Source organism: Bison bison, unplaced genomic scaffold, assembly GCF_000754665.1.
Source record: "Bison bison bison isolate TAMUID 2011002044 unplaced genomic scaffold, Bison_UMD1.0 scf7180017864457, whole genome shotgun sequence".
Classification (NCBI taxonomy): Eukaryota; Metazoa; Chordata; class Mammalia; order Artiodactyla; family Bovidae; genus Bison; species Bison bison.
The window spans coordinates 681,385-699,546 of record NW_011495019.1 but is presented as its reverse complement, the minus strand read 5'-3'; the positions used below and the strand labels follow the sequence as shown (position 1 = coordinate 699,546).

At 38.8% G+C, this 18,162-nt stretch overlaps 1 protein-coding gene across 16 annotated transcripts in view; it reads left to right on the top strand.

The window, feature by feature from the left end:
* The window catches only part of RBFOX2 (RNA binding protein, fox-1 homolog (C. elegans) 2), a 221,524-nt gene that overhangs the window by 102,757 nt on the left and 100,605 nt on the right, over positions 1–18,162 (top strand). Inside the window, exon 1 of one of the 16 annotated variants that reach the window (XM_010859622.1) lies at positions 8,912–11,001. The exons of the other annotated variants lie outside the window; for them this stretch is intronic. Within the exon in view, the coding sequence (XP_010857924.1) occupies positions 10,957–11,001 (45 nt within the window). The 5' untranslated portion in view covers positions 8,912–10,956. Of the gene's footprint in view, positions 1–8,911; positions 11,002–18,162 lie in introns of those variants that run through there. 16 annotated transcript variants of the gene reach the window in all.

The window sequence follows — 18,162 nt, the reverse complement described above, 5'->3', positions numbered from 1 at the left end:
CTAAAAGTGTAAGTGTTAGTCATCAGTCATGTCCGACTTTTGCAACACCGTGGACAATAGCCCCCCAGGCTTCTCTGTCCATGGGATTCTCTAGGCAAGAATACTGGAATGGGTTGCCATTCCCTTCTCCAGGGGATCTTCATGACCCAGGGATATAACCCAGGTCTCCCACACTGAAGGTGAATTCTTTACCTTCTGGGCCAGTTACACAGCTAGAAGTGATGAACTACAATTTGAATCCCAGGGGTTTGGCTTCAGAACCCTGGACTCCTGACTACTCAGTGTGTTGCTTATGTAACCCAGTTCACCCTCTCCTGGGCATTAGGGATAATTTAAGGAATAAGATAGATTCTATAGTGCCTGCTCTCCTGGAGCGGGAAAGGCAGAAATTATATGTCTGACAAGTTGGAAAGGACATCTACAAGTGCTACGGGGGCATGTAGCAGGGGCCCAACCTAGACTAATCCAGGGGGATTTTCAGGAAAACCTGCCCTTGGCTTCTGCTTGTATCTTATACCTCATTTACCACCATACTCATGATCTTCCTTTTGATAAGACTTTTTCTGTAATATTTTAGGGCATACTTCCCCTTCAGCCCCTTACCAGTCTACATGTCTCCCCCAAATGAAAATAACTAGCCCTCTGCAAATTCATTGCAGTAAATAAGGCAGCAGTTCATTTATTTTAATTTTTAAACAGCTCTACTGAAGTATAATTAATATGCAATAAGCTGCAAATGTGTAAAGCTTATTTTAAGTTTTGACATACGTATATGCCTATGAAATCATCACCACAACCAAGACAATAAATATATTAATCATCTCCAAAAGATTCCTTGTGCCCCTTGGTAATCTTTCTTATCCCCACCCATTTCCAAGCAATTTCCAAGCAACCTCTAATCTGCTCTCTGACACTGCGGCTTAGTTTTCCTTTTTTAGTATTTTATAAAAATTAGATAATACAATAAATACTCTTTTTTGCTTAGCATCTTTCACCCAGTATAGTTATTTCAAAATTCATCCATGTTATTTTATATACCAATGGTTCCTTTATTTTTATTGCCAAGTAATAGTCCATGTGGATATACCACAGTTTGTTCATCATTTATCTGTTCATGGACATTTGCATTCATTTCAGTTTTACACTATGACACATAAAACCATTTGGAGTACTCATTTCCAAATCTTTATGTGGATATATGTTTTCATATTTCTTGAGTAAATACTTAGAAGTGGAATGCACGGATCATATGATGGGGTATAATTAGCTTTTTGAGAAATTTTTAAACTATTTCCACATTGGTTGTACCATTTGACATTCCTGCCAGCAGTATTTGAGACTTTCTGTTCCTCCATAGCCTTGTCAACACTTGGTATTGTCAGTCTTTTTTTAATTTTAGTGTAATAGGAGGGTAGTAGTATTGTTGTGGTTTAATTTCCTAATAGGTGGTGATATTGAGCACCTTTCCAAGAGTGTATTTAGCTTCCCTGTCTTGTCTTTGGTCAGGTATCCAAATCTTTTTGCCCATTAAAAAAACTGGGTTGCAAGTTTTCTTATGGTTGAGCTTGGTGAGTTTTTTTATATTCTGGATGTCATTTATCATACATGCTTTGCAAATATTTTCTCTCAGTTATGACTTATCTTTTTATTGTCCTAGCAGTGTCTTTTGAAAAGCAGAAGTTTTTAATGAAATGCAATTTATTAACTTGCTCTTTTGTGAATTGTGCTTTTGGCATCACATCTTAGAAATCTTTGCCTAATCAAAGGTCACAGAAGTTTTCTATTTGAAGCTCTGTAGTTTTGTGTTTTACATTTCAGGTCTGTGGTTCATTTTGAGTTAAATTTTGTATATGGCAAAAAGTATGGATCTAGGTTCATTTTTATCTCATGTGGATATCCAGTTGTTCTGGTACCACTTGCTGAAAAGACTGTTCTTTCTCCACTGAGTTGCCTTTGCACCTGTGGGTCTATTTTTGGTTCTTCTGTTCCATTGATCTATTTTTCTATCTTGACACCAATACCACACTGTCTTATAGGAATGTGAGTATTATGGGATTTAGCAGACTTCAGGAAAGTGGTAATAAGATGTGCTGTACCTCAGACATAGCATTTGCTTTTAGCACACATATTAAGAAAAAAAAAGATAATCATAATATTTTAAAACCTATTTTTGAATAGTAGAATGAAGTAGAGAAACATACTGTGTTCATGGCCTAGAAGACCTGATATTCTTAAGATAATAATTCTCCCCAGACTGATCTTTAGATTCAGTGTAATGCCAATCAGAATCCAAGCCAGATTCTTCCAACAGTTAGTAAGCTGATTCTAAAATTCATGTGGAAATGCCAAGGACCTAGAAGAGCCAAAACAACTTTGGGGAAAAAAACCAAGGTTGGAGGACTAACACAGCCTGATTTCAAGTGACAGTAATTAAGATGATGTCATATTAGTGCCAATATTGAGATATCCCTTTTAATGTTATGCAGTGAGATTGTGTCTGTTAGGTTTTGTGGCATAATAGACCTCCCCCAAACTTAATAGCTTAAAACCACATTGGTCATTTGTTTGCTCACAATGAGTGGGTCAGGAATTTGGGTGACTCTTCTCGCCTGGGTGGCTGGGCGCAGGTGGTCTAGGATGACCTCATTTTCATGTCTGGCAGTTGGTGAGCTAGTTGGTTGGGAGGCTCAACTGGAACAGCTCAGCCCTCTTCTACTTGGTTTCTCATTCTTCATAGTTCTTCCCATGGTCAGCTCAGGGTTCTAGAGAGGAGGAGAGGGCAGCCCCTGGGACAAGCACCTGTCAGCTCTCTGCTTGTGTCATGTTTGCTCATGTCCCAATGGCCAGTCGAGTAACAAAGCTGAGACCAAACTCCAGGGCTGGAGGGAAAATTCCGTCTCTTAAATGGGGGGCTGTGAAATGTGACCATTTTTGTAATCTACCACAGAGATATTATCAGTTGAGACAAAAGTTTCTGTGGAGAGTAAAAGTCTCTATTGTATAAGATAATTATGTAGAATCATTTGTAGACTTATTTCCCTAAAGTATGAGAATATTTACAATTATTTTCTGTCTGAAAGGTAGTATCTTTTTACCCTTATCTTTTATGTACTATTTGTCTTTATGGATTTAAAGTGAATGTCTGTTGTCCCATGGTTTATGGATACATTTTACCTCTTAATAATACTGCCTTAGAATGAAAGAGCAGTTGAAAGACACTTGTAAAAGCAATACTAATTCCTGGCCTCACAGGCTGTATGCCATGTCTGTCACTCCAGGTATCAATAGAAGAATGTATTTCAGCCATAGCATGGCACACCCTGGTGTTACCCGTCCTTCCTTCTGTACCATGTGTCACACAAAGGAGTGTTTCTGTACTTCATTTTGATTTGCTCTTCTCTGGCAGATATAATTCAAAGCATTTCCATTGGTATAGAAGATTCAATGATTCTTACAGGACCTACGAACCAGTGCAACTCATATGAATATTTTTGAATAGGCATTTGACTCTCTGCATATGTTTACCTGCCTGCCTTTCTGTAAGCACCTTAAGTATGACTTTGCTTATGCTATGCTGGTTTGTGCATTTGGAATGCTGTCCTACTGCCTCCAAGCTCCCCACCATTGACTCCAATCCATCTGGAAGACTCTTACTAGCTTTCCACAATTCCTTTCCAGCATTAACTGCTTGTGAGCTCTTCCCGGGTGCCCCCACCCTGGGAAATTGGATGGTGGCAGTGGGGACTGCAGCAGCAGTTACGCTTAATTTTTCTCCCAAGACTTGTTCTGATAGGGATGGCATTAATCACGTGGTACTTTGGTACCTATTATTTTCTACTTTCTCACCCCTACTGTCAGCTCTTTGAGAGCTTTCTGTATTCCTAGGACTTCGCTGCTGGGGACATCTTGCTTGAATAAATGAAGGTTGACTGAACAGATAAGAGATGGTCTGTGCCTGGTGTTTAATTCATTTACCTCTGGTTTGTATTCTCAAGTAATAAAATGCAGACCCTCCCTTTTCACATACTGATGGTCATATCTGTGTAAAAGGTACTGGCTTCATGCTTTGAGAGAAATACCAAGATGAATAGACAGGTCCCATTCTTAAAGAAATCATCCAGTTAATAAAGTATGCCTTAAAATCTATAGAAAGTGCTAAATGCTGTTAAGTCGGCTACAGATAAAGCATCTTGAAGGTCAGACAAAAGAAAAATGATTTCTAGCTCGAAGTAATCAGGAGGAGCTTCATGGGGCAGATAGCATTTAAGGTAGGCCTTGAAGGAGTCGCTTTCAGATGTGAATGTTGAGTAAAGAAACAATGTAATCAAACAAAACAAGATAAAAGTCTGCCTTGATGGAGACAACAGTGGAGAGTTGAATGTATCGATAATTATGGCATTAACTTGCCACCTGGAAGACAAAGAAGCAGCCCAAGGTAGAAAGTTTTGTTAAAGTAGGCATCATATCTGTTTTTCATTCTGACCATGTATTTATCAATTTTGCTGCCATCTTTTTACTGATATTACTGAAATAGCTCTCTCAAAACTTCTCTTGGTCTCCTATTTGCTAAATTCAATCACCTTTTCTACATTCTCTTTAACCTTTCTATATCTGCTTGACACTGTTAAATACTCTTATCTGGTATCAATTTATTAAATGCTTTCCCAACTGTAAGAGACACAGGATAGAAGAAAAGTAACACATGTCCTCTGTGTCCTGGCTTTTGTGAATAGTACAGAATCCTGCTTAATCTTTTAATCCTTTGTTGCTATTTCTGCCTTCTAGAAGTGTGTATTCCTTAAGATTCTATTTTCAGACCTTTGCCTTGTATCAACTGTTGTCTTTTTCCCTCTTCTTTTCCTCTGTCCCTCCTTCCCTCCCCTTCCCCCCTCCCTTTTTGAAGCTTATGTTTCATGTTCAGGACATGCTGTGGACTAAATCATTATGACCTTAACTGTTCCTTCCATACTCCTCTTGGATCTTCGTTTCTAACCCTGACCTCTCTCTGGGGCTGCCACCTATAATTCTGAGCACTTGTGCTGTGCTGTGCTTAGTCACTAAGTCGTGTCAGACTCTTTGCGACCCCATGGACTCCTCTGCCCACCAGACTCCTGTCAGTGGTGATTCTCCAGTTGGACATTTTCTATTGGATGTCCTTTCACAACTTCAAACCAGTTCATGCTTCCGACTTCCCTGTTTTAGCAATGTTATCCCTATTTGGCCAACTAGACTTAGAACCTTGGTGTTATATTTAATTACCTGCTCTTTTAGACCCTACGTGTTTTGTTGTTGTTCAGCTGCTCAGTTGTGTCTGACTCTTTGTGTCCCCATAAACTTAGCATGCCAGGCTTCCCTGTCTTTCACCATCTCCTGGAGTTTGCTCAGACTCATGTCCATTGAGTTGGTGATGCCATCCAACTATGTGTGAATAGTCTCCAATTCCTGTAATGTCTCCTACATCTGTTCCTTCTTTATTCCTTGTGGTAACATGTGGGTTTTACATTAATAAATCTGTCTACTGCTGTTCACCTAATTGACCTCTCCACCTGTGTTCCCCTTTCCATTCTTCCTGCAGCCACCAAAGGCCATTTCACAAAAAGTTAGTTTTGTAGTGTTCTTTCCCTCTCAGACAGTCTAAAGATCTGAAATACACAGCTTGATGGCCTAAGCCCTCCACAGTGACCCTGACCTACTCCTCTTGCTTGCCACTGTTTACCCACAGTCCAATAGACTGGCCACACTGATCCCTATGTACGTCTACATATATCTAACTATATTATTTTACCTACATATGTATCTTTCTTTGTCCTATCCCCTCCACCCTCATCTGTCTATCTCAAGCTTTATCTCTTTTTGAATTTATGTGTTATTCCACTACACAGCAATCTGTGGAACCTTCTTAGCTTGCTACTAAAATCAGTTATACCTTAGGGCAGAGGTCTTTACAGTCTTTGCCAAAGCATTCTACCCAGAGGCCTAGCTAGTTATCTCTGAACACTGAACACATCTTTGAACACCTATGCTGTAGGTTTATGACATAGGCAGAAGGGAAAGAAAAGGAGAGAAGAAAACAAGAATGAGAGAGTAGAAGTACGAAGAATCTCAGATATTTTCTGGTTATCCAGAATTGAGTAAGTCTTGAGATCCCTAGGGTTGTAGATAGTACAGTTTACACTACAGTTACCAGCTATTCCCTCTGGCATGGGACTGCAAATTATCTCCTTTATCTTTAGTTAAATTTAAATTTCCTGAATCTCGAGATCATTTCTAGATAGCGCACTCCCTCACTAGGTCTTGTTCTCTCTATATCGTTACATTCTATTTAACAGACACGTTGTAGGTGTCCCAAGTGTTGAAATTTATAGACTACATGTCTCTGCCAATGAAATATGTAGAAGTATATGGAGACCATTTTCTATATTCGTGTTTCTAATTGATGAGTACACAAAACTTTAACACTAGAAAGCATTCATGATGTTGCAGTGCATACTTTCTATTGGTGTAATTTGGGATTGTCAGCAAATAACTGAGCTTATTGTGGAGAATAGTCTTTTTATTCGGGGAATTTTATTTTTAATAAATATGATAGTATTTAAATCTAAAGGAAATACCTAGACTGTTTCCTCTGAGGGAGGGACACAGTACTAATTTAAACTGAAAATGTTCACATTTTTTGTTTATCTTTTAAATCTTTGAAAATGGGAGAAAAATATTGAAACGATGTTCAACTTCTGACCCACGTGACAAATCTCTATTAGTAACTAAGGCTCTGTTAGTCTACAGAAAGACTGTATGTCAGGAAAAGAGAGAAGCTTGACTCTTAACCCTAACATTTGTAATTTGATCTTTTGTAATATGCTTTCTTCCTGGTGAAAGATTCACCTTTCTTTCTGTAAGGAATTTTTAGAATTTTTGTTTGACTAAATTATTGGCCTTAAATTATAATTTCAAAAAATCTATAGAAAGAGGTAAGTAAAAGGGCAAGCAGAAGTACAAGGAGTTATGATTCACATATTGAAATATGTTGACATTTTTCCAAACGGCTCATTATTTAAACTATACCTGGGTACTGATTGTTTATCATCTAAATCCTCCAGTATTAAATGAGAGTTTATATTTATGTCATCATGTTAGGTAAAGCAAATGTGATAACATAGAGAATATTACTAATTTTTAAAGTTGTTGTTTAGTCGTTAAGTCGTGTCCAACTCTTTGTGGTCCCATGGACTGTAGCCTGCTAGGCTCTTCTGTCCATAGGATTTTTCAGGCAGGAATAGTGGAGTGGGTTGCCATTCCTTTCTTCAGGGCATCTTCCCAACCCAGGAATTGAACCTGTATCTCCTACATTGCCAGGTAGATTTTTCTCAGCTAAGTTACCAGGGAAGCCCAGTTTTTAAAATACTTGTACTCAAAATAAAATCTGCTTTGATTCCCTTAAACTTAAAAAAAGATGAATTATAGAACATTAAATGCTCATTTAAATGTATTTAAACAAATTCAAAGTTTATTTTAAGGTAATAAATGAAAACCACTATCCCACTCCCTAGAGGTTTTGGTTTTGTCCTATGCCTATGGTATGTGTGTATATAAATATGAACTATGTATGGCATATATTGGTGTGCATGTTAACCAATAAATTATATGTGTATATAAATATATAGCATATAACTTATATGTGAGACACATAAAGCTTATAAATTACATATGTAATTTATTCACAAACACACAGATATATATATATATATATACATTTACAAATATGGAACTACAGAATTATACTTTAACCACTATTCAGCAATATAATTTTTCTCACTTAAAAATGTATCAGCCATATCTTTTCACCATGTCCGTATAGATTTATCCACAAGAAGAACTTAAAGCTACAGAGATTGATAAGGCCCTCAATAACATATCTGGGGACACTTTCAGGTTGAAATTAGGTTAGTTGTTCCAGAGTTTGAGTTACAGTCTGTCATCTTAAATATAGTACAGTTTGGGAAAAATGCATCTTCTCTGATTAATTCATCAGATACTGAACTGTGTTATTAACTCATGAAAGTTAAGTTTGTCAATTGTAGTTCATGGTTAACAATACCCTCTTATGGTTTATGAGTATCATCATTTTCCAGTCTTTATATCAAGGGAATCCTGATATCAGTCATATCAAGAAGGTGTAATAGTGTAATAGTGATTAAGATGCTAGTTTACAAGTGTTTGTGTGGCCAGTACCACTGTACTGCTGGAGGTGGGATGGCAGAATGGACAGGAAGAAGAAGGATTGGAGGATTATTTGATTTGATTAGAAGGGAAATTTTAGTTTTTATTTGTAATATTTATTTATTTAAACAACATTTTATATATTTGTTTATTTGGCTGCACCGAGTCTTAGGTGCAGCACATGAAATCTTCGTTCTTCAGTTGCAGTACTTGGGATCGTCTATCTTTAGGTGCAGCGTGCGAATTCGTTGTGGCATGTAGAATCTAGTTCCCCGATTAGGGATCAAACCCAGGCCCCCTGCATTGGAGGATGGAGTCTTAGCTACTGGATCACCAGGGAAGACCCCAGGGAAAATTTGGTAAAAGGTTTTATTATAGAAACATCCCTTTTGTTATTTCTTTGTTGTTGTTCAGTTGCTAAGTTGTGTCCGACTCTTTGCAGCCCCGTGGACTGCAACACACCAGGCTTCCCTGTCCTTCACTGTCTCCCAGAGTTTGCTCAAACTCATATCCATGGAGTCAATGATGCCATCCAACCATCTCATCCTCTGTTGTCCCCTTCTCCTCCCACCTTCAATCTTTCCCAGCATCAGGGTCTTTTCCAGTGAGTCAGCTCTTTGGATCAGGTGGCCAAAGTATTGGAGCTTCAGCTACAGCGTCAGTCTTTCCAATGAATAATTCAAGGTTGATTTCCTTTAAGATTGACTGGTTTGATCCCCTGCAGTCCAAGGGACTCTTGGGATAAGTAGAATGTATGTTACAGGCCAGGCTCAGACAATCTCTGTTAAGAATTGATGAAGCAGGGTCTCATAGTTTTAGTGGTAAGAAAGTGACACTGTGAAAGTGTTCATTAAGAGCAGCATTTAAAAAATATCATTCCCTGAGTGAGAAATTGCTCACGATGTTTAATTTTGGAGCTGTAGCGTTGTTTTGCCTTTTGGTTTTACGTGTGTACTCGTCTATTCTCCCACAAGTTGCAAATTTCTCGACAACAAAATGGTGCCTGTTCATTTCTCCATTGCTTAGCACAATACCTTGTGTATAATAGATCAGTAAATTTTTAAATTATACTGGATTGGTTTATTATTGTCCCTTATGTGTAATACACATAGAATCAGTACCAGCAATGCAAAGATAATCTAGTACGTTGCAGTGGTCCACCTGATCTCTAAGAACCGAATTATTGTAAATGCTTAACCAAGATATCTGTCTTAAACATACTAAGGCCATTTTGACTTTTAAAAAGCAGTTTCTCCTGAACAATACTAAAATAAATTGCAGTGACCATAAAAGGAGAAAAACTGCACTGGGGGTGGAGTGGACTTGGTAAGACTTAGACTCTTACAAATGCTTCACAGTTGCAGATAATCCTCATGGGTTAATCTTACTAAAACATGTTACAATATTACTCTCTCTCCAAGATTAGGGAGATCAGAGCCCCCAAAACTAATTTAGAATTATTTATCATTTTGAATTTTTGAATGTTTGCCCAAACTAGGGGATTTGTTAGCAATGATAGTTATAAACGTGCCTCTCTTACTGAGCATTTATCTTTACTTTCTGCTCACTCTATGTTCAGTTTTCTAAGAATTGCTTAGCAGTTCCCTGGTTTTACAAGGGCCGTTTTAGGCTCTGAAAGCCAACTCTTTAACCTGCCCTATATTGTCAGACTGACCTAACACCTGTCTGTGTTTGTTACTGCTTTTAATATCTGTTATAGAAATATGTGTGCACATGTGTGTTTGTATATAATGGTAGGGTGAGTATAGCAGCTTCCTAAAAGGGGAAAAGCAACTGGCTTTTCTGAAAAGACCTTTCCACCCCCACCTTTCTGCAGGCAACCGCACTTAATCCTTCCATGTTTGACTGGAACAGCTGAGAGAGTCTCTGGCATATCTGAAGGTCTCCAGTGGACTCATGTTGCCTCAGAGTCGGGGCCACCTTCCTCTTTTCTTGTGCTGATCCTGCCAGCTGTCCGAGCTTCTGCTGGAGCCCAGCAGAGGAGATGTTAAATGATACAAAAACATACAATGTCATGAAAGAGCTCCTTTCACTGCCTGTAGCAGTGTGACTTCATTTCTTTCCCATTTCTTTCCACAGCAGAAGGATTTTATACTGTTAATCCTAACACCTGTCTGTGCCGGAGACAGTGAGAAGGGTGTGTGTGTGTGTGTGTGTGTGTGTGTGCATGCGCATGTGCGCAGTCCCCGCCCAAGAAGAAGTAGGGAAATAATACGAGTCCCATTTGCTTTTCCACCTCCTGGATTGGGAGTGTTCCCTCTGACGTACTTAAAGCCTGGAATATATATATCACTTTGGATCCTGGATACCTTGTGCTTCCTACCGTTTTTTGTGCCACTTTAAGGAGCCTACGATCCCTTCCTTGGCTGTCATTCTCTACCTCTTGAGTTTCTGGAGAAGTTGTCAGTTTAAAACCAACAGTAACAGCAAACCTCTAGAGTAGTTTTCAGTCTATAGCTAGTAACTCCGTTGGAACTGTCTACTTTTCCTTGAACATTTCTTTTGTGTAGTGTTGAGTCTTACTGGGGTGGAAGCCTGGGCTGAGCCAAGCTCTTTCCTCGTCATCTGAGTCAACATACTTATCTGCGTAGGCTGGAAGTCAGCCAAGGATTTTTTGGTGTTTCCAGGTTCCTTTGGACAGGACACCCACATCAAACAAGGCAGAAGCTTAAATACTTTCTGTACTGTCTTTATCTGAAGATCTTTTCCCCCTTTGCTATGTATGGTGTATATTGTATGGATTATCAATATCCTGTTGTCCAGGTAAGCTGAGGGTTATAACTTGTTTTCTAGATAGTACTTGATTGATGTGAGAATTTTATGGTGGGATGAAATGCTTATAAGCTTCCTGTCTTCTGACCTGGTACCATTCAGAGCATAGATTTCCCAAAGCTATTTGCTAATTTGCTGTAACAGGAAGTTTGATATTTATAGTATTGACGGCTGGGCAGGGGGGTGGTTGCTTTCAGTCCTAGAAGTTCTGAAGCTTCAGAGATTCTTGTGTGTGTGTGTGGCAGGGGGAAGGGGGTTACCCAACCCACATGTATGTATGTATGTTTTAAATACTGGGCTTGGCATTATAGTTGTAACATAACTAAGCCACAGTATGTATTATAGTAACTTCAGGCTCATTTTGAGTAGACTAGAGGCACAGATGGCAGTTTCCAACTGTTGCCGTAGTTGTCAGAGAGGTAATATACAGTAGAGGGCGCTCTCTCCACACTGAGCATTTTATTCTGTGATATTATTGCCATTTTAGTTATTTACTTGTTGAAATCCAGAATCATAAAAATTTAGGCCTTTATCAGACATACTCTTGAATAACTATTTGCCTTTAAGTTAGTAGCAATATAGTGAATGAAGTTGAAGTTAAGGATTATGGATTCTGATTCAAGCTATAGTATTAAACGTCCATATTCATATTCAAATAACTTCATTTTTCTTGACTTCACTTGTATATAAAATAAAGATTTAACTAGGTTATTTTTCATATGTCATGATTCTTTGAAATATTGATTGTGCTGAAAATCTAGACTAGGAAAACAAAAATGGTCGATACAATTAATTCTGAATTATCAATACTATTTGGTTTCTCAGTTTGGTTTGGTTTGTTTTCATGGCACTTAATTTTTTCTTTCAGACAGCCATTTCTCTAGTAATTAGCTCCTAAGTTGTGGTTTCGACAGAAATGCCTAGGGTTAAAGGAAGTGACAAACCCCAGTTTATCTTATTAGATAGGTTGGGCCTGAAGGCTAAACCAAGCTCTTTTTAATTGGACCTATTGGATAAGTGCTCCAATGTAAACTCACAGCTCTCGTTCAAGTTGTGAGCTACCAGTATGGATGTCATGTGGGAGGGGATATGGTTATGTTTCTTTAACTATATTCTAGTGCACTGGTCTATACCATATGTTTTGTTTTAACTATATAATCTTCTATGATTTTGAGTTATTCAGATTGAGCAAGTATTTTCCATAATGAGGTTTTAAAGTATTCATGTATCTCATTTATGTGTGAGCTATTTTTCTTCTGGCATAACACAATTGATTGGTCAGTGTTAAAAGTGTCGTGAGACTAGATTAAAAGCAAAACTTCTTACAAGTAAATATTGATGTGCTTTTGAAGACAAAACATCTGTGAACAGTAAGTTTCTGAGACCCAGCTAGTAAGAGACTTGTAATAAATATAAGTAATGTAAAAAAAAAACTGAAAAGGCAAAAATGTTCCCAAAGAAGATTGAGGTGTTTAAGATTTATGAGAAAAATAAATGTAATTTGTAAATAAATTTTTCAATGTAGAAAATTGGCCATTCCCCCCAAAACTAAAAGTGGTAGAGTGGATTAAAGGGTTGTTGTTTAGAAATTATGACATATTTGATAGTCTTTACACTAAAATTATATTCATTTATGATAAAATGAACTTGCCACCCCAAATCTTTTCAGTCATTAAGATTTAGTACTGATAAATGTGGTGCTCAGGATTTAAAACTGCACTTTCCCAACTTTGCTCCATTTATTAGGTCATTCTATCTGAAATTAAGATAGCTTAGAAATGCAGGTAATGGGATACTAAAATTTAAGAGTACACTCTCCACCACATTGGGGAAGTTAGTGTGATTGAAAAATGAACTTTATGTTGAAGGATCCCAAACTGTCTTATAGTCTTAATTCTGTTAGGGTAACAGGTTCTTCCAGTACATTTATAAATGTTGGTGCATTTATGATGGCTGTTTACTCTCCAAACTCTTATCTCCACTATAGTTATAAAATTTGCTTTTTAGCTTCTGTTACATTCTTGTGCTTAGTTAAATCAAAGCTCTTTGTTGCCTGCTGCTTGTGGTTCTGTGCCAATGCTTGATGCAATTGGACATTATTGAGGTGGTGATTGAACAGTATTTTTAAAAAATTAAAAGTTTTGCGCATTTTTTTTAGATTAAATTTCTAGAATTGCTAATGTGAAGATAATGAAACAAAGTGAATTCTCAGCATAGGGCAATGAAGTATTTTAGATACTTGACTTTTTATTGCTCCTGTGGTTCATAAAGTCATGCCTGTCTTAAGAGTGTGCAATTTAAATTAGTTATTTTATTAGTTATAATTTTTGCAGAACCAAATCTGGGCCAAATCAGGTTAAAATACAGGCAGAGTAAGTAGGTGTAGAGGGTTGCTAGACATGATTTAAAGGATAGTAAGTATGGTCTCCCTACCCATAAAAAATCTATTTGAGGGAATTCCCTGGCGGTCCAGGGGCTTCTGCAGTGGCTCAATGGTAAAGAATCTGCCTACAGTGTAGGAGATGCAGGTTCAATTCCTGGGTCGGGAAGATCCCCTGGAGGAGGAAATGGCAACCAACTCCAGTATTCTTGCTGGGAAAATCCCCTGGACAGAGCAGCCTGGCTGGCAACAGTTCCATAGGGTCGCCAAAAGTTGGATGTGACTGAACTACACATGCATGCCTGGCAGTCCAGTGGCTAGGACTCCACACTTTCAGTGCCAAGAGTTTGGGTTCAATCCCTGATCCAGAAACTAAGATCCCTCAAACCTCACAGTGTGGCCAAATCAGAGGGAAATCTATTTGAGAAACTGTTTTTGAAATTAGTCTTTTGGATTGTACATTTACCGCCTCTGACTGAATGGTTAAAATATAACTTGTTAGGATGGCTACTGTAAAAACAAAAAAAAGGAAGAAAAACAGAAAGTAACAAGTGTTGGCAAGGATGTGGTAAGATTGGAACCCTTGTGCATTTGTTTATAAGAATGTACAGCTACTGTGGAAAACTGTTGGATGGTTCCTAAAAAATAAAAGAATTACCGTATCTGTGGTTCTGCCTCTTTAGATTCAACCGACCACTGATTGTGCACATATTCAGTAAAAAAAAAAAAAAATCCCCATGTAGGTGAACTTACAATAGTTCAAACTTGTGTTCTGCAGAGCCCCACTGTATTTAATACCACAGAACCGTTTAAATGACTAAGACGGTAAATTCATATTATGTGATGACTGGTTGCAAGTTAGGGGCTCATCTTTTATCAGTTTTTCCTGAGGCCACTGTACTTAACCTGCCAATCACCTGTATTGGCAGTGGTTGTCATTTTGAGGTGAATAGAGCAGTTGGAGGGAGAAGAAGCAGAGTCTTACATTTGGGGGATGCAGCTGTGTATCATGGTTTGAGAGTTAAAGTACAGCTTGAGGATATTAGGCGTCTGGAAGATGGAGAGACAGAAGTGACCTGTTTAATAAATACATTAGAGAATGTTAAGAGAATGCTGGGGGCTGTATAGAGTGCTGTAGAGTGAGCTAGACCAAAGACTGACCACTTCCTTGTGGGCAGATGACCTTGATGGAGAGGGATATATACATACACTTTAATTTCTCATTTTGAAGTAGTTGAGTACATACTATGTGCCAGATACTATGCCAGGCACAAGGATTTAGTGGTGGAGAAAACCAGCAGAATCTCCAGTAATTTAGTAATAGAGACATGGCATATTTTATTACTGGAAAAACAGTACAGTTCAGTTTTCACAGATTAATCATGTATTTTCTTGCTAATCTGGTTATTAATAAATATGTTTATGTCCCATCCCTTTTAGTATTTGTCTAAGAACCATTTCCTTAATCTCTCAGAGAATACAGAGAATGTACACATAATTTCAATTGTATATATGACTCAGTTTAGAGTTTGGGATAATTTAAAGAGATTTAAAGAACATGTTATGCAACTCTAAGTTAATAGTTTATGAAGTTATATTTTCTAGTTTCTCTGGCCTCACTTATTTCTTAGTGTGTAGTACTTGTGATCTTGTTCTAAAGGTTTGATTTTGGGGATTCAGGAAATAAATTGAGGATTATTTGGTTTTTATAAGCATTTAAGGTCCAAAGCAGTTAATGTCAAATTTTGCTCTCACCTTTTGTTCTAGAATGAGTTATATATAACTGAACAGTGCCTAAGCCAGAGAAAATGAGCTAGGATATAATATAATTATCTGTAATTTGGCATCATTTATATTAAAGGGAATGCTGGGGCAAGTAATATTAAAGTAGTATTGTCTCAGAGATGCTTCTGCAAAGGTATTTATATCTGTTAGGTGTAAATGGTTATTTACACTTAGGATTATGGGTGAGGGGGCTGTGCAGTGAAGAGCTTTTATACTAGCAAGTCTTTACTGTCACAGGAAATGCCGTCCCTTTAATGTTGCCTTTCACCGGGGTGTTAGCGGCAGCCTGGGAAAGTATGCCTTCTGGTCAGGGGCTCTTGGACCTGGTTTTAGAGCATTGCTGCTGAGTGGGTGGGAGGTGGGGAGGTTACGTCCTATCTGTGCAAAATTGTGAGGAGCAAGGTACCTGAAGTTGTGAGTTGTTTTTTTTTTTTTAATCAGTAATTGCTGTTTTGTCTACAATCTAAACTATTCTAATAAAGTCGAAAATAAGACCTTTCTCCCATTCTCTCATCTTGTACATCTTCCTTTCCCCTTCAGATTTCTAAAATGCTAAAGTAAATTTATAAATTTAAAAATATTTCCAAGTACTCTTTGGGAAGAAAAGATTGCTTTTATAGTATATTGATAACCACAGAGATGCTTTTTGTTCTTAGGTACCCTCTATGGATATACCCGGCAAGAGGTAGAAATCAAAGCATTACACAGTTTGATTTCATGAAACATTATCCACTAAATATTTAGGTGCTGGGTTAGGAACTGAGTTAAGATTGTGAAACGCAGTTCTTACCCTCAGATTGCTCACAGTCTGTTCAAAGTTATACAGGAACAATATGAACTGTGGCTCAGGTGCCAAGGCACAGGGCTAAGGGGTCCTGAACTCATGTGTGGGTGCAGGTTAGGGCAGCAAAAGCTTTTTGGAGCATGGGATGCCTGAAATGAGAAACAGAAAAGAACAGAGGAGTTGTAGAGGAACTAACCCCACACGGTGAAGTGTGGTAGGAGCAGAGGAAGGCGCCGAGTGGGGAGAGGGAAAGCAGGGGCTCTGGACAGTGACCTGAAGCCACGCTGTGTGTGTTAGGTGCCTCCTTAACTGTTAGGACTGTCCCGCTTGTTAGGCTGTGGGCAGTAATTGAGGATTTTAACCAGGGAAGTGGCATGATGAGATTTCAAGCCCTGGCAGTGGTGAGAGGCCTGCACAGGAAGAGGGTTAGACCAAAGGCAGAGAGCTAGTAGGAGGCTGAATGCAAAATAATAAGGTCAGAGCCGAATTTGTGGTGCCAGGCTGAAAAGAAAGGGCAGATTTCAGAGAAATCAAAAGGACTTGCATTTGGTTTGGTGTGGTATCAGGTGAGAAGGAGGAGTTCTGGAAGGTCTCCAGACTTTCCATCAGATTTGGGTTTAAATCTGGGCACTTCGGCTTGCCAGCTCGGGTGACTTTGGGTGAGATACTTAGCTTCACCTCCTCTTAGTTCCCTCCTTTCTGCACAGGAGATTAAAACGTCTTGTCCTGAGGATGAAGTGAGCTAAGAATATATGTAGTGTCCTGATAAGAAGCCACCACAGAGTAAGTTTTCAAGAAATGATACCTCTTACCGGTTTGCAAGTTTAACCACATTTCACCAAGTAAGACATGGCAGAGTGAGCCCTAGAATCCAGGCTTCACACACACAGGAATGTTTATCTCCTTTGTCAATTACTGTGCACCCCCAGTGCCTGGCACATGATAGACACTCAGATGTTTGCTAAATGAATTATTGATTCCATTTTGAGAATTTAATTTGGACTTTTAAAATAGAGAAATATGTTGAATATCTAAACGATAGTAACCATTGTTCTGCATTTGAAATTTGGTCTGGAGTTCAGGAGAGATGTCTGGAATGAACATAGCAATGTGGGGGGTCACCAAGGTCAGTGGGTAGTAGTTGAAGCAGTGGAGTGGTTACACCACCCAGAGCAAGCATGTTGGTCAACAGAAGGCCTTGGGAATTAAGGACCATTGCCTAACTTTTTTGAGTTGTGTACCTTTTTGAAAATCTGATGAATACCGTAAATCCTCTCTGCACAGAATTGCACATAAGAAAACAAATTTCCACTGGGCTACCTGTGTGAGGAACTATATAGTCAGTACCTTGGTTAAGGACCTGTGGTATGTAGTTATGCTATGCTAAGTCACTTCAGTCGTTTCTGACTCTGTGCGACCCCATAGACGGCAGCCCACCAGGCTCCCCCGTCCCTGGGATTCTCCAGGCAAGAACACTGGAGTGAGCTGCCATTTCCTTCTCCAGTGTGTAGTTAAAGAGGTCTGAAGATGGCATGTCAAACAATACCAACGTTGAAGGTTGGCAATTAAAGCTATGGTTTTTCCAGTAGTCATGTACGGATGTGAGAGTTGGACCATAAAGAAGGCTGAGCACCGAATTAATGCTTTCAAATTGTGGTTCTGGAAAAGACTCTTGAGAATCCCTTGGACAGCAAGGAGATCAAACCAGTCAATCCTAAAAGAAATCAACCGTGAATATTCATTGGAAGGACTTACGCTAAAGCTCCAATACTTTGGCCACCTAATTTGAAGAGCTGACTCATTGGAAAAGCCCTTGATGATACTGGGAAAGATTGAGAACAGGAGGAGAAGGCAGCAACAAAGAATGAGATGGTTAGACGGCATCTCTGATTCAATGGACATGATTATGATGAGCAAACTCCGGGAGATAGTGAAGCAAACTCCAGGAGATAGTGAAGGATGGGGAAACCTGTCGTGCTGCAGTCCACCGCGTCCCAGAGTCAGACACTACTTAGTGACTAAACAACAACAATAACAGAGGAAGAAGAGTAAGATGGGGAAGCGAGTGAACAGGGAAAGAGGAGAATCAGGAAAGACTGGTGTCATTTGAAGCTGAGAATAAAAGTTTCCAAAAGGAGGGAGTGCCAGATGCCAAAGAAGAAGATATAACCTGTCCATTGAATTAGGCCGTCTGAGGTCTTTC